The following is a 25,490-nucleotide window of genomic DNA, read 5'->3' on the forward strand; positions in this document are numbered from 1 at the left end:
AAATTCATCAAAACTATTAATGAACACATGTGGAATTATGTACTTAACAAAAAAAGTGTGAAATAACTGAAAACATGTCTTATATTCTAGTAAGCAAAGGGTGGTTACTTTGAGGAATCTAAAATACAAGACATGTTTTCAGTTATTTCACACTTTTTTTGTTAAGTACATAATTCCATATGTGTTCATTCATAGTTTTGATGCCTTCAGTGAGAATCTATAATGTAAATATGTCTTTCTTTCAGTCATTTTGTGTCTTTTTTTCAGGCATTTTGTGTCTTTTTGTTTCTTTTTAGGGTGATCTGAACTGTGCGTGTGAGATTCTGTTCAGTGAGCGGGGGTCGCGGACATCATGCATGTTAAATTGGGGGTCGTGACTCAAAAAGGTTGAGAACTACTGGGCTAAAGCACAATCCTTGAGGTAGTAAATCCAGAAATCTAAAATACAAGACACGTTTTCAGTTATTTCACACTTTTTTTGTTAAGTACATAATTCCAAATGTGTTCATTCATAGTTTTGATGCCTTCAGTGAGAATCTACAATGTAAATAGTCATGAAAATAAAGAAAAACGCATTGAATGAGAAGGTGTGTGTCCAAACTTTTGGCCTGTACTGTAGCTCCAGGAGGCAGATATTGCAGCCAGGTGTCAGAAGTGTATAAAGCCTGGATTGAAGTACTTTGTAACGTACAATATTGTACAAAAGAAACCAAAAATCAGCCTGGTTGACAATGGTACAATTTTTTTGTCTGTGCACTTGGCTTCAATCACCAAGTCAGAGTTCAAGGTTCACAGGTTGGAGTTTAGGTGTCAGCAGGTCATTGCTCCATCTGCCTGTTGGAGATGGTGCGTGGTGGGCCTGCTGTGCTCAGTAAGGCTCCATCTTGATCCTTTTGTACAAGCAGCTGGTGAACACCATCCCACAGACCTGAAAACAGGAAGTGTTAGGTCAACAAGGGCTGCTCCACGTCACCACGGACGACTGCAGCCTGCAGCTTGAATGATACTGACTGTGGGGACAGAGAGGGGTTAAAGGTGATGCTGCTGAAAAAATATGTAGCTGGTTACTGTGGAGACGGCGGGAGACAAGCAGCCGTTATTGCAGCAACATGTGTGTGCACAGGCTCGCACAAGCAGAAACAACATGAAGCGGCGAAAAGGGGGGCAGGGGCGGAAAGAACAAGAAGACTTATGCACAAATATTAATCTGAGTGGTTCATTCTCTTCACAACGAAGGCTCTAAAAGTAAATTTAACACAAAATTAACTGTCACCAACTCAATTTAAAGCAATGTTGGAATGGCTTAAAAAAAAGGAATGTATCCAAAAAGCAGAGCCATCACTTAAGCCAGAGTAGTCAAACTCTGGCCCGTGGGCCAAATTTGGCCCGCAGTATAATTATATTTGGCCCGCGAGGAAATCCCAAATGACAACCAGAGCTGGCCCGCCGGTATTATACAGCGCAAATAATACTACAAATCCCAGAATGCTCTGCTGGTGTTTTGGCTTGAACACAGTAGATCAGTGTGTAGCAAACTGAGCAACAATTAAAGTTGTCTTTATGCACTTTTTCTTGCTAGTCCAAGGCTTGAATGGCTGCACATTCATTGAAGGATATTATTATTAGTCATTTGGTTTATTATTGTTATTTTATTCTTACATTTTTTTTTAGCCTGTGGAAAAAGATTACTGTTAAATTTAAATTTAAAGAAGGCCACATATAAAAAAAAAGGGACATACGATTTTTATTTAAGTTTTATTTAAGAAATGAATGCCATTGATGTGTTTGTTTGTTTTGTTTGATATTCGATTTTGCAATATTAAGTTATATCAAGCTTTGCTTGTTCCATTTCGTTTGGACTTGTTTAGGTCAATTTTTTCAATAAATATCAATGTTGGCCCGCAACTTTGTCCAAGTTTTAAATTTTGGCCCACTGTGTATTTGAATTTGACACCCCTGACTTAAGCCTTACTGCTAATGTTGACCACAGAAACTCTTATCTGATTATCATCTTCATGATGCTAATTTCAAAAATACACAGTCAGTTAAGTTAAACTTAAGACAATTATATTGCTACTATTACTTAAGATAAGACCAATAAAGGAATATCTTATCTTAAGTTCAAAGTGAAACTCTACCTGCAATATCTGATAAAAATGGTTGAACACAGAAAAGGCTCAATTGCTGAACTGTGAGTTCAAAAGTCTCCATAAGGGAAGCATGGCAGCACAAACAAAGCTGACTAGGTAGGGCTTATGTGAGTTTATATGAATTGGTTGTGTACAGTAGCCCTGCACTGTTATATATAACACCTGCTCCAGAGATGTCTTCTGTCCTTCCTGATTCTGGAAGGACCCCTCTCAGTAATGGGGTGGTCACATTAATGCCTGTTTTATATCTACATAATGGCATTGCTCCAGGAGGACACCAGTTTTGCGGACAAAATGTAATGTGTCATAATAACTCTACATAGGGACCTTAACACTTATATCCTCTAGATTCATTAAGTAAACACTCGTATGACATGCATTCAAGTATTTTAATGTATTTAGATAAAATTTTCATTAAATTACAGTTGTTTTAAGATAAGTAATGCTACCTAGGACAGTTGCACCGGTGGACAAATGTCATGTTCAAAACAGAATATTTGCATAGTTGAAGAACGATACTCATTGTTATTTTTAGTAATATTTGTCACTGGGAACACAAAAATTGAGCATCACGTCAACCACCCATATATAGTGTTTGACAGACAACATCATAGCAAAGATAAACTTCTATAAAGACTAGAAATTACAAGTAGTGGAGGAGTTGGGACTGACTATGATGGTTACACTCAACGGAGACCTCACTCAGCAATCAGGTACCTCGGGATGATTGCAGACAAGCAGTGGGAAATACTAGTCTCTAGACATAACTCCAGTTCTATGAGTATATCTGTGTGCATAGCCCTCTAACTACTTTGTTGTTGATTGATTTCCAACAACACATTTGCATAAAGTAAACATATTCTCTTCTCTCATGCTGATAAAAGCATTAAATACTTAGAAAAATCTCTATTGACGGTACATTTTGAACAGATAAAAAATGTGTGACTAATTTCTGGTTAATTCACAGTGATTTCTGGATTATTGGAATAATCATATGATAATAGTGATTAACTATTTTAATTAATTGACAGCCCTGATACATGATCATAATCTGATACAAAACAAACAAAAAACAAATGTGAGTTGAACTTTAAAGAACCACAAGACATAATTTGCAGAAGCTTGATGCTTCACTATATACAGTAACATACTACTACAGAAACGGTCCAGAAATAAAGAAGAGCAGGATGTGATATTGACCTGAGCCGCTGGGCTGCCAGGCTTGATGGATAAACAGGCAAGTGCCCAGATTCAATCTTTGAGTCTCTAAAAGCCCTCTGAGAAAGCCTCATCCAGCAAGTCTGCATTGTGTATTGACTCATCACAATCTCTCTTCAGGCGAGGTTTTTTTTTTCCTCCTCCACCAACACCACCAGTGACGGATATGAAGCAACACAATATTTTGGCTCAGAGGAATGTGACATGAGAGGATAAATGAGAAGGACAGCCTCTGTGGGTTTGAAGCCTAATTTCAGAAGACAGGGGGGTATTGATCCAGCAAAGCAATGATGTAACAGACTAGGAACAGAAATCCTTTCGGATGGCAGGTGTCTGTTAAAATGATATATGTATCTGGGAACCCCAAACACAGTTCCAGACCGTCACTATTCAAGGAAATCAATGTTTGTGACAGCCTTGTCTATTTTAGATCGCAACTACAATGCTTTTCCAGAATGATGACATAGTAGAAAAAAAACATATATGTATATGGTGAATTACCTCTTCTAAAGCAGCTATTCTCAACCTTGGGGTCGGGGCCCCACTTGGGGTCGCTAGATGATTTCTGGGGGTCGCCAAGTCATTTTGGAAGTCAGCTCTGTCTCCACTGTGTTAAAGTGTTCATGTGTTTTAGTCATTTTGTGTCTTTTTTTGGTCATTTTGTGTCTTTTTTTTAAATTTTGTGGTCAATTTGTGTCTTTTTTTGGTCAATTTGTGTCTTTTTTTAAATTTTGTGGTCATTTTGTGTCTTTTTTCAGTCATTTTGTGTCTTTTTTTCAGTCATTTTGTGTCTTTTTTTCAGTCATTTTGTGTCTTTTTTCAGTCATTTTGTGTCTTTTTTTCAGTCATTTTGTGTCTTTTTTTCAGTCATTTTGTGTATTTTTTTCAGTCATTTTGTGTCTTTTTTTTCAGTCATTTTGTGTCTTTTTTCAGTCATTTTGTGTCCTTTTTTTCAGTCATTTTGTTTCTTTTTTTCAGTCATTTTGTGTCTTTTTTTTCAGTCATTTTGTGTCTTTTTTTCAGTCATTTTGTGTCTTTTTTTTCAGTCATTTTGTGTCTTTTTTTCAGTCATTTTGTGTCTTTTTCTTCGGTCATTTTGTTTCTTTTTTGGGTGATCTGAACTGTGCCTGTGAGATTCTGTTCAGTGAGTGGGGGTCGCGGACAACATGCATGTTAAATTGGGGGTCGTGACTCAAAAAGGTTGAGAACTACTGGGCTAAAGCACAATCCTTGAGGCAGTAACTCCAGCTACTTTTGTAAAAATCTGAATAAATTTGATTAGGTATAATCTTACTACAAAAATATATTGAAGCCTGATCATGAGGTTTGAATTTAAAGTAAAACTGCCATAAGGCAAAACATTGCTATGCATATTTAACCATTTCACCCTGTTTACAGAATGAGGAACTTCTATATGAAAGCCTGAGTCATTGCTGTGCAAAAGCTGTTAAGTTTTGATTAATCAAGCCATTCTCGTGATGTGTTTGACCTTTATCACATCTTCATCAGCCACAACAGCCCATCATCACCACACAGAGAGCAACAATCTGCAGCCAAAGCCAGGCAGCCACATGCTTCACACTCAGAAAAGACCATTAGTGTGTATGTGCACGTATAGCCCACAGATTCCACATTTACCACACAGCGGACAACCACACAAGGACAAACATGCAGTCAGATATCAGATTTCCACAGAGCCTTTCCAACCTTGTCTCTCCAGTTGATTAAACCAGAGTTGCTCTAGAGCTAAATCACAATGTACCGAAGTCCTCCTCCTCTTCTTTATAGAGCAGATAGATAAAGCAGGCTGTCAAGACCGCCCCGGCCAGCTACAGTAACACCACACACACACACACACACACACAAACAGACACAAAGACATACAGTACAATCCACCACAGACGGGTTAGTGTGGTGAACGAGACACACGAGTAAAATGACAAAACTACAGCTGACATTAAGACAAGAAAGTGTACCAACATTTAGACAGACTGGAAGAGTTGACAAGGACAAGACGTACAGTCAGGAAAAGGAAAGCAAATATTTGCTTTGATTGGAACGTGTTAAATCACAACACAGGCTCGCATAGTTTGGCTTTTACATCTATTTCTTAAGGTGTGTTCTACATCAGCACGTCATCGATATGTTAAGCAGTGGTGGAAGAAGTATTCAGATCCCGTACTTAAGTAAAAGTACTAATACAACACTATGAAATTACTCCACTACAAGTAAAAGTCCTGCATTCAAAACTTACTTAAGTAAAAGTACAAAAGTATCAGCATCAAAATGTACTAATGTAAAGTATCAAAAGTAAAAGTACTTGTTATGCCGAATGGACCCACTCAGATTGTTTTATATATTCTAAATATATTATTACATTATTTGTATTGATGATTTTATGTAAGCAGGGTTTTAATTTTGTAAAGATATGGCTCATTTAAGTACTTAATATACTGTTATAAGATTTGATTAAATAAAAATAGTCTAATCACCTTAAATTGATCATATGTTTTATGTTGAATCTTGACCTGAAAAGTAACTAAAGCTGTCAGCTAAATGTTGTGGAGTAAAAAGTACAATATTTGCCTCAAAATGTAGTGGAGTAGAAGTATATATTTAGAGAAAATAGAAACACTCAAGTAAAGTACAAGTACCTCAAAATTGTACTTAAGTACAGTACTTGAGTAAATGTACTTAGTTACTTTCCACCACTGATGTTAGGTATAATCTCTTCAGAAAAACAATGATCTTCACATTACATTAACAGTAAATGAAAAGCTTTATTTTTAACTTCCTCTGTCACAGACTGGTAATGTCTACAGTAACAATCGAGGCTTGCAACAGCAAAAGATGAGATAACTTGTGCCCTTATATGAGCAGTTCCCAAGTTCCTGATTAAAACTGTTCAGCCAGAACAGCATGTGAAAGGAAGGACATTAAAATGGCACATCAGTCATACGAATGGCACGAGAAAGAATCAATGCAGGTTTGTCTGGTCTCAAGTTTCCCTCAAGTTAATTTACAAAGAGATGGTGCAGAGCCAGCAGAGAATTATATATACATAAAAAGAAAAAACTCCAACCCTGTAAGGCTTAAAAGCTCGAGTCCCCTTAAGGCTGGGACAAATCAAATAACAGGAATGAAGTGAATCAGATAACGATGACTGAGAGATGAAAAGAAATGTCCATTTCGAGGTTGCCGACCTGCGGTGGTACATATTTCAGTAATGGAAAGATTAAAACCCATTTGTCTGGGGTTTATTCAACGAAGGGCAGCATTGATACACAATGGTAAAAGCAGGATCTAATTTGTGCAAAAAATATTATTAAGCGTATATAAGCTTATATAACTCAGAATGAAAACTGAGGGACAGTATTTTGTCTTTCCAGCAACAATCTGAACAACATGTCATATAGGGCTGTGCCATATCATATCGTTCACGATAATATTGGTTGGGTTTTTTTAATGGTTAAAGAAATGCATATCATGATATTGGCAACATTCCTACTTCTTGATGTAGTGGTTAAAGTTGTTTTAATCACAAAAAGCTACTTACTCCCTGTCGCTAAACACATGCAGCTTTCAAAATAAAAGCACAGTGTGTTAAGAGAATCCACCACAGAATTTACAAGAAGACTGTCAAAATAAGATCCCTTAAATAAAATATACAGGAACCTTTATTCTCCTTTACAAAATTTAATTAAAATATACCCCCGGAACCCCTAACTGGTTATTTTTATGATTTGCTCATACTCAAGAGTCCAGAGTATTTTTTTGTATTTGGCAACTGTTGAGATTTGCACTTCAAACTACATGTTAGATTTTTATTTATTTATACAGACAAATTTTCTACATTAAGTATTTCCTAATATCATCAAGAATATCGTTATCGCAAAAATAGCCTGAAATATCGTGATATTCTTTTAGGGCCATATCGCCCAGCCCTAATGTCATATTTGACCTACCTGCAGACAAGCCACTCCTATTCCCACAGCGCCGATGACCAACAGGTGGTCGGCCAGAAACTGCTCCAACTTAGTGATGCAGCCACCCTGCAGAGTCAAAGACTGCACGTTAAAATCATGTAACAAATCATGCATGTCATTAGTCAAGTCAAGTCAAGTCAGATTTATTTATATAGCGCATTTACAGACGGCTGAGCCGCACTTAAGTGCTTCACATAAAAGTGCAAGAAAGTGCAATAAAATACAGAATTGACAAAGGTAACAAAGAAAACAAAATTTAATTTAAAATAAATTAAAAGAAGATGGGATATTTTTTAAAAGCACTGTGGGATTACTAGGGGACACTATTCCCTAGCACTTGCCGGAGGAAAAAAAACTTTAATAGAAGTCAAGAGAAAAGAGGTGGGTTTTTAAGTGGGATTTAAAAACATTTAGTGACTGCAGCACACCCTTTAAAGCTTTAAAGCTTTGTCTGCATCTCTTCATGGCTAACTTCCAAATTACTGCAGCAGAAAAAGATGACATCCTGCAAAAAACATGTTGGTTTATTCAAGCTGGTGTGATCCAGCCTATTTATCTTTTTTTTTTTAATACTTTATCGCAAGGCTTCTTACTTTCACAAACATAATGAGTCATTTCGTTTTCTTTACAATATTGTACCTTGCATTTTTCCCCCCCCTTTTTTTTCCAAGGTATATATTCACAAAGTAAATAACAAAAACATAGGGTAAACAGACAAATATATATACAAGGCAAACTGGTATTCTCCAAATGAGGATCTCCAAGAAAAGAAATAAACAACAAACTAATGACACAAAACAAACAAAAAAAACAAAAAAAAGATAATAATATAATGAAAGAATAAGCAGTGGTGCATGTATGCGTGTTCATGAATCTGTGTGTGTGTATCCATGTGAGTGTTAGTGTTGGGGAGGGGACCATTTAGTTCATCTCCTTAATTTGATTAAATATTTCCACTGTTTTTACCAGCCTTTCTTTACAGTATAACTTATTCCAAATATATATTTGTTCCCTATTTCTAAAAGTTAGTCTTTCCATCTCTAAACTTTGTTAGCCTATTTATCTTAAGCACATTTTCAGACCATATTTACCTATTTTCTGCCACAACAGTTTTATTTTAAGGAGGAAAAAAAAAGGTAAATATAGTATGTGATAGCATATGGATATGTTTTTGTTTAATTCTGTGGTTATAGCTTCCCTTCAGTGTACTGAGAGCAACAAGGCGGGGAACTGAAGGTTTTGACACAACAAACTTTACCTGAGCAGCATGAAAAGCATTCAAAACCTCATATTTTATTCATTTCCAGAGAGCTCGTGTTATCAGAGAAAAGCTTCAAACTACAGTGTTTTCTCTGTTTCTGTCACTATTTTAGTTCAAAAAGGGAACTATCAGAACACTGGGACATTTCAAATGCACACTTCTGATATTGTCTAACAGTCACTGAGAATTTCTGTTGAACAGTACAACATTTAGACAGAGTTAGACTAAATATGTTTGTTTTTGTTTGGAGGTCCACTCACCTCCACCTTGTAGATGTTGGAGGGGTGGTCTCTCTTGCCACACTGAGGGGTGATGGTCTTACAGCAGCTGTCAGGCACCAACCTGCCCTCCGCCTGCTCTGATGAAATGTACACGCTCACCGTCCAATCATGGGAGTTGTTGCTGCCACAGCATTTGAACTGAAGAGGCAGAAAGAGGAAAGTGAAAGGGGTTTCATGATGTCACACAATAGAAAAGCACAAATAACTACAAATCAATCAATAAATTCTGAGTTAAACCCCAACAGTTTTTAAGGTTTGTTTTCATATTCATTGATTTGTTTAAGTTACAATTTTACTTATTTATCATTGTTTCTTTTTCCTTTATGTTTTCCGAAATGTATAGGAAATGCGTTAGAGAGAGAGAGAGAGAGAGAGACAGAGCTACACTTCCTCACCAAATGTAAAAAATATGAACTAATTAGAGAAACATATTTCCAAAAATTTGAATCCGTCAAAAAAGGTTTTTTAAAATGGTCAGATGAGGAAAAACTGCCGCTCCTCCTCGGGGAAGAGTCACAGAGCTGTAGATTAGATTAGCAGCAGTCTATGTTTCTGCCTGTCACACACTGAGAGACAGCGAGTGACACACAACTGTTGGTTGTTTTGTTTTTATTATTTTTTTATTTTATTTTTTCTTCTTTTTTTGCTGGGACAGTTAGATTGTATAAATTATATATTGATTGTAATTCAATGATTGTAAATATTGCTTTCTTTTATTGTTATTAGTTTTTCTTTTCTTTTAAAATGAATAATAGAATTATAATAATTTATTGTAAATATTGCTTTCCTTATCTTGTTATCTTTTTTTCTGATGCTTGCTTTGGCAATATATACATTGTTACGTCATGCCAATAAAGCCAATTGAATTGGAGAGAGAGAGAGAGAGAGAGAGAGAGAGAGAGAGAGAGAGAGAGAGAGAGAGAGAGAGAGAGAGAGAGAGAGAGAGAGAGAGAGAGAGAGAGATAGTTAGATTGTATGAATGATAGATTGATTGTAATTCAATGATTGTAAATATTGCTTTCTTTTATTGTTATTAGTTTTTCTTTTCTTTTAAAATGAATAACAGAATTATAATAATTTATTGTAAATATTGCTTTCCTTATCTTATCTTTTTTTCTGATGCTTGCTTTGGCAATATATACATTGTTACGTCATGCCAATAAAGCCAATTGAGTTGAATTGAATCGACAGAATGCTACAAAGAGCTGCAGGTCAGAATCAAACCCTGCCAAGGACTCAGCCTACATGAGGGACAGGCTCTAGCAGTTGAGCTAACACCCTTTCTATAAAGTTTCACCATTTTTTTGCAATTGACGTCAGTGATGTGCTCCAGCAGCGCCGCAGGCTACAGTTCCAGGACACATTTCAGGTAAAGGTTAAGGTTACTAACTCGTGTCCTTGATATTCTCTGTCTAGTCACAGGACTGTGGCTGTGGTCCTGGATCTGCAGCCTCCCGTAGTACAGAACATGCTGTTCACTTAAGGGACTTGTTCTCCTTCCTCTCAAGGACGTGGACAAAATGACTTCAGCTCTGGTTATTTATTTCACTCATCATTTGGGGAGAAATTCCCTGAGAAAACGTTAATCGATAACATAAGGCAATGAGAGATTTCTTCTACTGAATCTTAATGTAATGCAGCTGCAGACTGAGTCATGGAAAGCGATTTTATAACAAAGTGCGACTATACTTGACGATGCTATTTAAGGAAGAGAGCAACATATGATCTTACATAAACCAAACAAAGCCTCAGAGGCTTTTTGTAAGTAAACACCGTACGTCCTGTTGTAGTCTGTCCACAGCTAATGTGATGGCCTCCCTCCCCGGCTGGGCGTAGTTATCTGTCATAGTCTGGTTGAGATGCTGCTTCAACTCCTCACTCAGCTGGAAATGAGGAACAAAGAGAGAGACAGCACACACACACAGTGAGAAACAGAGTGTGTGAGCCAAGGTAGGGGGGGGATTTTGGGGAAAGAACAAAATTCATTTTGGAACCACAAGCTGCTTCATTCATCACGCATGGTGCACATTAAATGTTTAGCAGAAAATACTTAAAAAGGTGAGAGAGTGTTAAAGTGATAAGCTTGACAAAAGTGAAAGAGTGGGTGGATTAGGACAAGATAGACAGGTAGCAACTCCCACGCATCTGTTTGAGCTGCGATTGAAAAAAGCAGTTGAAAAATACATTGCACAAGACTTTAAATATAGCCTTTGATGTGTGTGTATGTCTGTGCATCCGTGCACACACACACACACCTCAGAGACAACGAGAAACAGAGAGAGAGAGGATGAGAGCCCTTATCTTTAAAGTGATTCTATCCTGTGCTGAACCCTTTTCCATTAGAATAAATCTGGGAGCTTGCCCGCAGATAGCACGGTGCTCTTTGCAGTTCTCGCTGACTGACAGGCAGATGTTTGTGAGATAACAAGATCCTTAGAACGGTGTGTTAGATAAACTCCAGACACTGAACATAATGCTCAGTGCAGGTGGCAAACAGTGACAACCCAGATGCACATATAATAAAAAGAACAGGAAAAAAATCCAAGAGGAAAGATCTACTCTAGATACCCAGTGACTCATCATCAGTCAGGTGCTTTGAGACGGAACAAAGACCACCGAGAAACCGTTTCACACCGGGGAAAAAATGACGGAAAAGAGAAATAAGGTCGGTTGAGGTCGGAGGTCACGTTAGCCAAGAAAGAATGCAGGCAAATAAGGGTATCTATATATCAAAGTGGCCACTTTATGACACACTTTGCTTTAGATCTATCTGTTCAAAAGCTTGTAAATCCAAATATCTAATTGCAACTCCATCCATTTAGGCCAGTAGTTCTCAACCTTTTTGAGTCGCGACCCCCAATTTAACATGCATGTTGTCCGCGACCCCCACTCACTGAACACAATCTCACACGCACAGTTCAGATTACCCAAAAAAGAAACAAAATGACCAAAAAAAGTAAAATGACCAAAAAAGATACAAATTGACCAAAAAAGACACAAAATGACCAAAAAAAGAAACAAAATAACCCCCAAAAAGAAAAAAAATGACAAAAAAAAAGAAACAAATTGACCAAAAAAGACACAAATTGACCACAAAATGACCCCAAAAAAAGACACAACATGACCAGAAAAGACACAAAATGACTAAAAAAAGGATACAAAATGACTAAAAAAAGACACAAGAATTAAGGCAGTTCTGAAGGCAAGAGTGGGTGCAGCCTGGTGCGAGCAATAGTCTAGACGGAATTGTCCAAAAAGTGAAAGTGAGGAGCATTTATGGGTACAAGTCGGGAACCGGCCTACTTTACTTATTTCAAGGGTGCTGAATAAAAAAAAAATGGTTCCCAAGCGAAATTTTGAGTTTTTGACCTTCTCATTTGCATATCACAATGGCGGCCGTTGGTCGTTGGACCATTTTCCCCATATATATGCAAAATACCAACTTTTAAGGTGAAATTAAGCATTATTTGTGTCATTTTTTAAGGCCGACATAAATATTCAATCAATATCACTTTTAAATGTTCCACTTGGTATTTTGCATATATATATATACATAAAAAAGGCACTGAGCCTCCACTATATCCTTGCTCTGACCCTAGACTATAGATCCATAAACTTAATTTCCTCATCTTGATTGCCTACTTACAAGAAAACTAAGGGGAAATGGTCCAATGACTGTGCAAGATGGGCAATTTGGTGGCCATTTGATACAAATTAGAAGGTCAAAAACTCACAATTTCGCTTGGGAACCATTTTTTTTGGACTCAGCACCCTTGAGATATGTAAGGTGGGCCGGTTCCTGACTTGTACCTATAAATGCTCCTCACTTCTTATAGAAGGCCTTTTTTCTGAAATCCGTCTAGACTACAAGGTGTACCTTATAATGTGGCCATTAAATTTAGATTCATTAGAAAGCACAAGGCATTTCTAACATCCTCAAAGTATATAATGATGCCCTGGAGATCCTGCATAGCAACTGTTTAGTTTCTGAACTCAATAATCAAAAATCATAGAAACACTTGTGAGATGGTTATCAAGAGGTAAGTTAACTCTGCCCTGAAGAAGAAAAACTATTTTTACAACACATTTTAAGAGGTTTGACTGCAGAGCTTTAACTATTCTCTTTAGTGCTGCTCCTAAACACACACCCAGAGGGCAGACGCAATCTGTAACACTCAAAATCTGAAAAGTCTGCATTCTATATTCAATCTGCTACCAAAAACATATTGATGTCTTCACTTACCCTCTGGTAATAAACATAAGCCAGCACTCCAGCCACCAGTTCAATCAAAAAGATCAGCAGCAGGCAGAAGAAATACTGTGAAAGAGAAACAAGGACAGGAGGAGATCATTCAGTATATTAGACAAATAACTTTTCTGTAACATTTCCGCTTCAAGGTCTTCAGAACAGTACTCTGCTCACCTAACTTTATGTTAGAAAGCTGCTTGTCATGGCTCAATAAAAACTTTAATCAACTGTCATTGTGATCATCAGTCACTTATAACACAGATGGCAATGATGCACTAAAAGAGACAAACCAGAAATCAGTTTGACAGGCTGTAGAATCAGATTTCTCTCCCCCACGCTGCTTGAAACAAGTGCAATTATGGATCTTAATGAACTTCATAACGCGTAACGTCTATGCAAAACATGATGATTTAAATATGGATCATCACCACAGCATAAACATCAATTTGTATTCCTGAAGAAAACAATGAATATAACGTATCAGACATCAGATCAGTGCAGTCAAATAAAAATAAAGACCAATACCTCAGTAGGTTAGAACTAAAATTGTGATCAAAACCAAACACTTGTGGCTGTTATTGTGAGATTTATAGTTGAATTATACACACTAAAACGCAAAGCCGAGTTATGTAAACTGTAGTGAACACATCGCCCACACATTGAGGATGCTCTGACAGACAGATGAAAACTACTTTTTCTCTCAGGCTAAAATAACACAAGCACAAACTTTTGACTGTTTATTAGACCAGCTATTCTCAACCTTGGGGTCCCGACCCCAATTGGGGTCACGAGATGATTTCTGGGGGTCACCAAATCATTTTGGAAGTCAGCTCTGTCTCCACTGTGTTAAAGTGTTAATGTGTTTTAGTCTTTTTGGTCATTTTGTGTCTCTTTTTGATAATTTTGTGTCTTTTTTGGTCATTTTGTGTCTTTTTTGGGTCATTTTGTGTCTTTTTTTTTTGGTCATTTTGTGTCTTTTTTTGGTCATTTTGTGTCTTTTTTTGGTCATTTTGTTTCTTTTTTTGGTCAATTTGTGTCTTTTTTTGGTCATTTTGTTTCTTTTTTGGTCAATTTGTGTCTTTTTTTGGTCATTTTGTGTCTTTTTTGGTCATGTTGTGTCTTTTTAGGGTCATTTTGCGTCTTTTTTTTGGTCATTTTGTGTCTTTTTTGGTCAATTTGTGTCTTTTTTTTGGGTCATTTTGTGTCTTTTTTTGGTCATTTTGTGTCTTTTTTGGTCAATTTGTGTCTTTTTTTGGTCATTTTGTTTCTTTTTTGGTCAATTTGTGTCTTTTCTTGGTCATTTTGTGTCTTTTTTTGGTCATTTTGTTTCCTTTTTTTGGTCATTTTGACTCAAAAAGGTTGAGAACTACTGTATTAGACAGCTCATATACCCCCCATGAACATGGGCGATGCCATGCAATGCAAAACACACGTACAACTAATTAGGCCCACCTGTCGCGGAGTGGGACGCGACAGTTTGACAGCAACAACAGCGCCACTTCACTCGAGACCATTATGGAGACACAGATGCTACTACCCAGCCTGCTTGACTCTGGAAACAAAGTGACGGCAAACTACTGGCCAAACAAACCAGTAGGGGAAGCAATAATCTCACTGAATTAATATATAAAGACACTTTAGAAAAATGTTCTCTTCTGTTTTGCAGTAATTATGTCACGCAGAAACACAGCCTGCTCGGTATCTCTTGGTTACGAGATCTCAAAAAACACTTCAGTCTCTGTGTGCCTGCTGCCCACACAAAATGCTAACTTCACCCTTTCTTTACACACACACACACACACGCTGGCATCACTCATTAATCCCCCGAAACTAATCTATTAATAGCACATCAATACGGCTGGTATTCAACCAAAATGCGCCACAGATTTCAAATCCTCCACACATCCACCTCTCCACCAGCAGCCCCTTTGTCTCTCCTATTGCTCCATCCATCAACGGCAGATAGATAGACCTATAAATAGTCCTGCGGCAGTGAACGTTAACCTCCCGCCTGCCTCTTTCCCACTGGGCCCTGTCTCTGTAAAATAATGAGGACAGTAAGGTCCCTGTCAGAGCCATTTGTCAGCATCCAGTGATAGAACTTAGACCAGGGAGAGAATGGATGAGTTCCATGTTACGTTGTTTTATAGTTGTTATGTAGTTGCAGAGAGAGACCCGAAACTTTGTGCTCATGTGGGCGACATGATGGTCTAGAACGTCTAACCAACAGCCCGGACCTTTAACACTGTTACACTGCACATCATTACATTTATATAACTTAAAGAAGAAGAAGAAGAAGATTACTTTATTAATCCCACAATGGGGAAATTCAACCTCTGTATTTAACCCATCCTTTTTTACACACAAGTGAACACACCATGCAAGGAGCAGTGGGCAGCACATTACTGCGCCCGGGGAGCTGTGCAGGGGGGGGTTAGGTGCCTTGCTCAAGGGCACTTCAGTCCTAGACCTGGGGAGATGGGGAATCGAACCAGCGACTCTCCAGTTACAAGCCCAATTCCTAATCTCTTCCTAATCTCTAGGCCACGGACTGCCACGGATTTATGGAACAAGTACAACATAAGGAATTACCAACCTTTCAATATCAGAAAGTTTGATCAATATTACTTCATATGTGCCTTGAATCAAAAGCTACACTGTAAAAAAAGAAAAGTTGGGTGAACTCAAAATTTCAAGGCAACAAACTTCGATAACATTTTAAGATGGACAATTAAACTAAATATTTTAAGTTTTGTTTTTGAGTTTGCTCAACTCTGAATTCAGATTTTTGTCAACTCAACTGTAAGTTGTGCTAACTTATAATTTTACATTGTAATAACTTTTAATCCTTACTTCTGCTAACTTCTGCAATGTGCTGAATTGGCACGATTGTAACGCCGCTATGAAATGTAAGCTAATGTTGCGACCACAATTTTGAGTTAGCATTGATATGCTAATGGCTACTCTTGTAGCTGTAACAAGCAGCGCCGCTAGCATCAGTTAGCCGCTAGCATCAGTTAGCCGCTAGCACCAGTTAGCCGCTAGCTTTCGCTAATGACCGAATTTCACCGCTTTCCCGCATTTCCCAACAAAGAAATAAGAGTTATCAGAACTATTGTTTCTTGTTGTGAACCCCAACTTAAAGATATAAGTAACAACAACTCACAAACTTGTTTTTGAGCAGACAACTGGCTTCCTTTGTTGTGCTAACTTACATTATTGCCCTAAATGTCAATCATTTATATTTCCAAGTTTTACCAACTTAAATCACTGTTTGAGGCCAAAAAATACAAGTTGGCTTTTTTGCAGTGTACCATAAGTGGTGTTATTATGAAGACCCCTTCAGTCCATAAGTGGTAGTTTGTTTTACATCTTCCTGTATCCCTACTCCATACTATTGCATATAGTAAGTCTGTTTAGCCAGTCTGGTCACACTGGAAAAGTGATAAAAAAATTCAGCATACTAAAAGCTGCCAGGATGCATCATAAATCTGCCGGATGACTGTGTGCTTGATTGTTGTCCCAGCGTGCAGTGTAGAAAAAGAGAAGCTGTAGCGTTCCAAGGTTGCAGTGTGATTGACGCATGTTGTCACACATTGTGCATCATGATCGTACAAAGAGCAGTATTTATTTCTTCTAGACGAACTACAATACGTGTACTATACATAACCGTATATAGTAGATTATTCAGCGTAAATACATATTATGGAATTGAGAGATAGTGTCATTGCATTTGGCATCATTTAAAACTTCCATTCACTTTCTCTAAGGCTGGCAGACTGTTTACTGTTCAGGCTGAATAATTAACGATCTCAGACAACATAATATTATTTGAGTAATATTTTGCATGCTGTGGCTAAAACTGTAGTCTTGAGACTGCAGTGATATAAAACTGAGCTTCTCTACATCAGCTATTCTCAACCTTGGGGTCGGGACCCCAGTTGGGGTCGCGAGATGATTTCTGGGGGTCGGCAAATCATTTTGGAAGTCAGCTCTGTCTCCACTGTGTTAAAGTGTTCATGTGTTTTAGTCTTTTTCGTAATTTTGTGTCTTTTTTTTATCATTTTGTTTCCTTTTTTTGGTCAATTTGTGTCTTTTTATAGTCATTTTGTGTCTTTTTTTAATAACTTTGTGGTCAATTTGTGTCTTTCTTGGTCATTTCGTGTCTTTTTTTGGTCATTTTGTGTCTTTTTTTTGGTCAATTTGAGTCTTTTTTTGGTCAATTTGTGTCTTTTTTTAGTCATTTTGTGTCTTTTTTTGGTCAATTTGTGTCTTTTTTTAGTCATTTTGTGTCTTTATTTGGTCATTTTTTTTCTTTTTTTGGTCATTCTGTGTCTTTTTTGGTCATTTGTGTCTTTTATTGGTCATTTAGTGTCTTTTTTGGTCAATTTGTGTCTTTTTGTGGTCATTTTGTTTCTTTTTTGGGTGATCTGAACTTTGCGTGTGAGATTGTGTTCAGTGAGTGGGGGTCACGGACAACATGCATGTTAAATTGGGGGTCGCGACTCAAAAAGGTTGAGAACTACTGCTCTACATCACATTGACTGAATCTTCCAACCATCTGCTGCGCCATAATTTTCTTTGATTCTTCTTATTTAACATTCATAGTAGAGTCAGATAAAGTAATTTATTCGACTTGTCAAACGTACGAAACAGACCAGGGTTTAGTGCTTACACTCAGTGTGAGCACCCACGTCACAGACGGTCAACTAATCCGTATTAATCGTGAGCATAAAAGACCGGTGATGATTATGGTGATGAGGTTTCATTCATCATTGCAGGTATATATATTAATAATATGTTCTGATATTAATTTAAGTCCTATCTGCCAGAGGACAGGACGATATGATGATTCAGACTCCAAATTGCTTTTGACCAAGGCGCAGTGGAATTAATTTAGCTTCACTCTTACACAAATGAAGCTACCCAGTAAAACTGCAGTCCACTGTGGCTGGCCACGGTTCAGTTACAGTGCAGCTAATAACTCAAGGGGATTTTAAAAGGGACTGTTGGCTGAACTTAGGGCTTCTCAGCAGAAATGACCCTCTTTGTATTTATAATGACATGTCTGGAAATTGTCGCCTGAAAAGGCAAAGAAAATGTGCTATTTTTGTAAGGAAATTATGGTGTAAAATTGACCACCCCTCTGAGTGAGAAGAGTGGATTAAAAACCAAGTCGAAGTTCCTTTTAGTTTTCTTTATTGTCAATCAATCAGAACAAAAAAATGTCTCCGCCTAAACACAGCGGAGACAAAACTTTGTCAATTTGAGGCTGCTGAAAAAAGGTGTCCCAAGTCCAATGAAGCCCTCAGTTCATCTGACTCTCTGTCTGTGTGTAAGATCATTTAATTCAAATGTTCCAGCCCATGCATGTGTACGTTTTCCCAGAGACGAGCACGCTGCTAAGCCTACTTTTTAACCTTAAAAGGATACAACCTATACCTGTTTATATTCAAGTTCCAATGCCTTTACTGGCTGACAATTCCCAGATATTAATGGTCATTATTAGCCTGGGTATACCCAGACTGCCTTGCGCGCTCAAATTTAATTTCGAACCTCCAGGCAGTCTGGAAACTAGAGAGAGATCGTAGCCCTGTTTTAGGGATCCAATCACAGAGCGGGGAGGGACGGTGAGACGATGACGTGTACTACTCGGCACTTGGAAGCTTGTAGTTTTCCGGATCCAACATGGCTGCTGCAGACGCGAAACTCTCTTTAGCTGTAGATGGTGTTTTAAATAGTTTAGAGCGAAAGTTGAAAGGCGAAAGGTCTCTCGGTAGCTCCACTGTCCCCCAGCTGGTAGCGAGATCACCGGTAGTGGGGCTATTAGCGCCGCACGGGCGGTCTCTGCGGCTCGTTGTGCGTGATCTCGCTCCGAATCGGGGGACAGCGGAGCCGCCGAGAGGCCCGCAGCAGCTTGTTGCCCATAAAATCAGTGGATGTGTGTGGCAGAATGACATGAGGGGGAATAAAGCGTGAAAATAAATAATCTTGCAGAAAGCGAGAACTGGAGAAGCAAAGCAGCAAGCAACACTCTCTCACAGACACACACAACAAACATCCATCTCTGTTGCTCTGCTACGTCATCTGGTATAACTGATCTGATTGGCTAAGAGCTACCTACAGACGCTTTGATAGACATTCTAAGCGCCCAATAAACGGCTCTGGAGGATCGTAAACCACGCCTCCTCTACGGAGAAATACATTGAACGTGTCCAGACCTAATCTCCAATGAGATTTGGTCTGGTGTTAGCCAGGCTAGGTCATTATACCGGTTGGAACCAGTTTCTACCAGAAGACTCTGGCTGTTCTGAACAAAGGTTCATACAGAGGCCTTTTAACCCATTGACGCCGGGAAAGCATTACCACATTTCTACCATTAAAACCAGGAGCGCTGTTGCGTCACTCTACCATTAAGGCCGGGACAGCGGATATGTCATTTTGTAGTATTTGTATTTTTTTCCACCTATTTTCGGTCTCTTGGCCAATGAAATGCATCAGAATCATGATCAGAATACATGCGGGAGTGTCGCAATGCAACATGGGACTTTTCCAGAACTTTAAATCATGGAGGAAGACGACTATAGCGGAGGAGCTCAGCAGGAAGAGACGGAAGAGATCTGATTAAAACAGCACCGATGATTTTATTGCTGATCCGACTTTGAACCCTCGAACCAATCGACCGGCATTTATGGATGAGGAATATGTTTTTAGACGACATATTTTCACCAAAGAACAGACAGATTTGTGGCCATCTGGAGATAATAATAATATTATTAATAATATATTAATATATTATATTATCTTATCATATTATATTATCATTTATTATTATTATTATATTGATTTTTTTTTTTTTATTACAGTAGGCTAATGAGAACTATGTCTTGTTCTTCCAATGGTCATATCATGTTTGCATCTTGCTAATGGGCATGTATTAGTATTATGCATAGGATTTTTTATTCAGTCAAATGTAACATTTGCTGAGTTTGTTGATTTTTTTAAAAACTTTATTGAAGGTTTGGACAAATAAACTCAACTTCGTATGAAAGCCACATATATAAGCTCTCAAATACTTTTTGAATTTCATTTTTTATCTGCTACAGAGGCTGAAAAATCTATTATTTAGTAGGTGTTGAATTTCCAGAAAAACTTCAGGTTTTAGGGGGTCATTTGAAAATCGCCCATAGGTTTTCCAGGCATTTTTTTTCCAGGCGCTTTAGGCCTTAATGGGTTAACACAGCAGAACTTTTAGTATTAGAGTAATGTAAATCTGTAGCAGAAAATACACTACATATCCAAAAAAGATTGTATTTTAACCCTCTAAGGTACGCATTTTGATACCAGTAAGGAAAAAATGTGTGAGTGTTTTTTCGTCTTAAAATAGACAAAATAAACATAATTTGAAGAAATTTTATAATTTGTATTTTTTTCGTGAAAGTTTTTGGGGTTTGTTGCCCGTAGGAAAACGTACCATAACGGTGCACAATAATTGAAAAAGTGTTTGTTTGTGTTTTTTAACATAACTTATATATAATTTGAACACTATATATTTAATAAACATGTCTTAAAGAGTCAGTCACGCTTCAACAGGGTACAATACAAAACATTTTAAATTTAAAAACAAGTTTCCATTATTTAATTAATTTTTGATTTCTTTTTAAAAGGGCCAGCAAATTACAATTTGAGTGATTTTTTGTGGTGCAAAATGGCAAAGCTTTTTCCTTTGGAAAAGTCTGCAAAATAGGGTTTCAATATGGCCTCCTGGAGATCATGTGACAAATTAAAGCATTGCTATTGGTTCCCTATACTCTTCCCTCTTTTTTAAAGTATCGCATCACTCAAAAACATGCATTGTAGAAATGTGACAGGCCAAAAATTGGTATGTTGCCTGAGGGCAACACTGTACCATAGAGCAGCGGTTCTCAACCTTGGGGTCGGGACCCCAATTGGGGTCGCGAGAGGATTTCTGGGGGTCGCCAAATCATTTTGGAAGTCAGCCCTGTCTCTGTGTCACTGTGTTAAAGTGTTCATGTATTAATGTGTTTTAGTCTTTTTGGTCACTTAATGTCTTTTTTTTTTGTCATTTTGTGTATTTTTTGGTCATTTTGTGTCTTTTTTTGGTCATTTTGTGTCTTTTTTTGATCATTTTGTGTCTTTTTTTTTTAGTCATTTTGTGTCTTTTTGGTAATTTTGTTTCTTTTTGGGGTCATTTTGTGTCTTTTTTGGTCAATTTGTGTCTTTTTTGGTCATTTTGTGTCTTTTTTGGTCATTTTGTGTCTTTTTTTGTCATTTTGTGTCTTTTTTTGGTCATTTTGTGTCTTTTTTTGATCATTTTGTGTCTTTTTGGTAATTTTGTTTCTTTTTGGGGTCATTTTGTGTCTTTTTTGGTCAATTTGTGTCTTTTTTGGTCATTTTGTGTCTTTTTTAGTCATTTTGTGTCTTTTTTGGTCATTTTGTGTCTTTTTTAGTCATTTTGTGTCTTTTTTGGTCATTTTGTGTCTTTTTTTTTGTCATTTTGTGTCTTTTTGGTAATTTTGTTTCTTTTTGGGGTCATTTTGTGTCTTTTTTGGTCAATTTGTGTCTTTTTTGGTCATTTTGTGTCTTTTTTGGTCATTTTGTGTCTTTTTTTAATCATTTTGTGTCTTTTTTTGATCATTTTGTGTCTTTTTTTTTAGTCATTTTGTGTCTTTTTGGTAATTTTGTTTCTTTTTGGGGTCATTTTGTGTCTTTTTTGGTCAATTTGTGTCTTTTTTGGTCATTTTGTGTCTTTTTTAGTCATTTTGTGTCTTTTTTGGTCATTTTGTGTCTTTTTTAGTCATTTTGTGTCTTTTTTGGTCATTTTGTGTCTTTTTTTTTGTCATTTTGTGTCTTTTTGGTAATTTTGTTTCTTTTTGGGGTCATTTTGTGTCTTTTTTGGTCAATTTGTGTCTTTTTTGGTCATTTTGTGTCTTTTTTGGTCATTTTGTGTCTTTTTTTGATCATTTTGTGTCTTTTTTTGATCATTTTGTGTCTTTTTTTTTAGTCATTTTGTGTCTTTTTGGTAATTTTGTTTCTTTTTGGGGTCATTTTGTGTCTTTTTTGGTCAATTTGTGTCTTTTTTGGTCATTTTGTGTCTTTTTTAGTCATTTTGTGTCTTTTTTGGTCATTTTGTGTCTTTTTTGGTCATTTTGTGTCTTTTTTTGATCATTTTGTGTCTTTTTTTTAGTCATTTTGTGTCTTTTTGGTAATTTTGTTTCTTTTTGGGGTCATTTTGTGTCTTTTTTTGATCATTTTGTGTCTTTTTTGGTCATTTTGTGTCTTTTTTTGTCATTTTGTGTCTTTTTTGGTCATTTTGTTTCTTTTCTGGGTGATTTGAACTGTGCGTGTGAGATTCTGTTCAGTGAGTGGGGGTCGTGGACAACATGCATGTTAAATTGGGGGTCGCGACTCGAAAAGGTTGAGAACTACTGCCATAGAGGGTTAACAAAGAAGTATTGCACAAATGATCACATACATATTATATCTACCTTTATAATATGGACAGCACCTCCAGTCTAAACTCCCTAAAAGGGTCTCGTGTCTCACCGTGGACAGACAGCTTTTCTGTTCCCGGATGACAGCGCAGCAGCCCAAGAAGCCCGTAACCACCACCAGGCTGCCGGCCAGGATCAGGATATATGCTGAGACAGCAAAAGTGCTGGAAGCCAGCAGACTCAAGTAGTCACTCTTCTCCACCAGCGTCCAGACTCCTACGCCCAAAACAGCTGCTCCACCCACCTGGAAGAGAAGGGAGAGAGGAGGTGGTGGGGTGAAAATGATATTAGAATATAAAGATAAAGAAAGAGATACTGCAACACGGATATGGATGCAGCAAGAGCTTTCAGGAAAGGAAAAAAAAGATGAAAAGGACATGATCAAGGCACAGTAAAAGCATGGTGGAAAGGTATGAGTCATACAAATGGAGAAAGGGGAGATATGGGTGACTTGAACAGAGACAGGAAATATTTTTGAAAAACAAAGAGTGTGTCACATCAAATAACTCCTAAAGGAATAAAAGGGAAAAAAGTACAGAACTTTACAGGGCAGGAAGTGACAAATAGGAAGTGAGTTCAATGCTTCAGATGAGTCACAAAATGTAACACCAGTGTGCCACTGTCCTCTCATGGTGTTGCATTCAGGGGCATAAGAAAATATAGGAAATAGAAACAGTGAGAGGAGGCCAGAAAGAACAAGTCATTAGAAAGGTTGGACTTTATCCCATTTTGGTTGAGCGTACATCAAATTCTAGAGACTGTGTTTTCAACAAAAATAACTTTTTGTTTCAATTTGTTATATTAAGTGGATCTAGAGCAGGGATTCCCAAAGTGTGGTGCGTGGACCCCTGGGGGTGCGTGAGCTGCTGCTAGGGGGTGCGCCAGATGAAAAATGTAATGGCGGTCTGATAATGACACAATTACATTTTTTCCCCCCACACAATAAAGACGTGTTATTAATTAATTAATAAATAAATACAGGCTATTCATTTTTGTGTCATTTTTTGTTCATTTTTGCATCTATTTTGTTCATTTTTGCATCTATTTTTTGATTGTTTGGTCATTTTTACATGTATTTTTGGTAAATTTGTGTCAATTTGTGTTGTGAAATAATTACTTTCAATTTAAGAACACAAAAAGAGGTATTTATTGAAAATTGGCAAAAATGGATTACATATGTCTCTACCTTAAAACCGGATTTCAGGTAATCTCAGATTGGACGATCAGAATACTTTCCCCTTTTTATTTTATTTATTCATTTATTTTTGGGTTTTTTCCAATCCCCTTTTGTACACTTTTACTTTTTTCTTTGATATTTTTTGTATTTGTCTATAGGTCTTCATGTTGATTGTTTGTTTGTTCATTTCAAAAACCAATAAAAAGTAAATTACAAAAAAAAAACAAAAAAAAACACAAAAAGAGGTATTTATTGAAAATTGGCAAAAATGGATTACATATGTCTCTACCATAAAACCGGATTTCAGGTAATCTCAGATTGGACGATCAGAATACTTTCCCCTTTTTATTTTATTTTATTTTATTTATTCATTTATTTTTGGGTGTTTTCCAATCCCCATTTGTACACTTTTACTTTACTTTTTCTTTGATATTTTTTGTATTTGTCTATAGGTCTTCATGTTGATTGTTTGTTTGTTCATTTCAAAAACCAATAAAAAGTAAATGACAAAAAAAAGAAAGGTTGGACTTCAAAGGTCAAGTCAGGGCATTAATGACCACTTCCTTACAAACAGTCCTGGATAACAGGCCCAGGGTGGCGTCCCAGATCTGTTCCTCTCATCAGTTTCAAAGGCGGACGGAGAGGAAATGCCTCAAGAGTTTCCCCTTCATCCTCCCATTCCATTTCCGTCAAAAGCAAGATCCTCACAGCAACATATGCCCAACAAAGAAGTACCACTTGGATAAACAATGGCCCGAGGGAGAGGACTCTTCCCAAACTGTAGCATATTTAGGACTTTTTTAAACTAGTAAGATATGCAAGTTCAATTGAATTATACTAAATGCACAAACTTTTAAAAATGTTTTAAACGGGGGGCTGCAGCGTTAACAAAACTAAATAAAATGTCTTAAACTGCGATGGACAGGCTTGGCATAGAAAAGTCATAGCATTTTAATGAAATCAAAACCACTTACTGAATACAAATCCCTAAAAAATCCTATTTGGTTGGGATGAATAAATGCAATCCTCTGTGTCCGTATCAAAGTGGATAGATTCGATATAGCAAGAGTGATATAGGAAAAAAAAAATGAGGAGATGAAAAGCCAGCAATGTCCTGACAAAAGATGTACTGCCCCAAAGACTGAGGCTTGTTATAATCATGGTTCACTGATGGACAAAAAGTCTATAAAAAGTAATTTGAGGAAATGTGTAGAGGAGAGCCTGTGGCCCAAGGAGTAATTTTATCGCGAGGCAATACCAAATTATTATATTATTATTGTACTATAAAAGCTGACCCGCCGGTATTATACGCAACATTTACAGCTAATACTACAAATCCCACAATGCCCTGCTGTTGTTTTGGCGCGTCAATCAGGACAGGACCCAGAAACGCTCCTCTGTGACAGTCGTCATAGCAACCTCAAGCTAGAGCTGTCCCCCAGCTACCCCTTCCCAAGAATGTCGAAAAGAAAGGCAGAACTTATTAACCTGTTGAAAAAGTTTATTTTGATATTTAAATCAGAAGGATGCAAATAGAAAAGAGGCATACGATTTTTATTTATTTATTATTTAATAAATTAATGACATTGAAAGTGTTTTTTATTTGAAATTTGATTTTGCATGTCTGCACTATTTAGTTATATATTGTATGTT

The 25,490-nt window shown here is 37.2% G+C and overlaps 1 protein-coding gene across 1 annotated transcript in view; it reads right to left on the reverse strand.

Moving 5' to 3' along the window:
* Positions 1–226: 226 nt before the first annotated feature.
* The window catches only part of tspan11 (tetraspanin 11), a 31,884-nt gene continuing 6,620 nt past the window's right edge, over positions 227–25,490 (reverse strand). The window contains exons 3-8 of the mRNA XM_059325459.1: positions 22,713–22,904; positions 13,140–13,214; positions 10,675–10,779; positions 8,876–9,034; positions 7,334–7,420; positions 227–928 (exon numbers count right to left, since the gene is read on the reverse strand). Of these exons, the coding sequence (XP_059181442.1) occupies positions 869–928; positions 7,334–7,420; positions 8,876–9,034; positions 10,675–10,779; positions 13,140–13,214; positions 22,713–22,904 (678 nt within the window). The 3' untranslated portion in view covers positions 227–868. The remainder of the gene's footprint in view (positions 929–7,333; positions 7,421–8,875; positions 9,035–10,674; positions 10,780–13,139; positions 13,215–22,712; positions 22,905–25,490) is intronic.

This window comes from Centropristis striata, chromosome 22 (genome assembly GCF_030273125.1).
Source record: "Centropristis striata isolate RG_2023a ecotype Rhode Island chromosome 22, C.striata_1.0, whole genome shotgun sequence".
NCBI lineage: Eukaryota > Metazoa > Chordata > Actinopteri > Perciformes > Serranidae > Centropristis > Centropristis striata.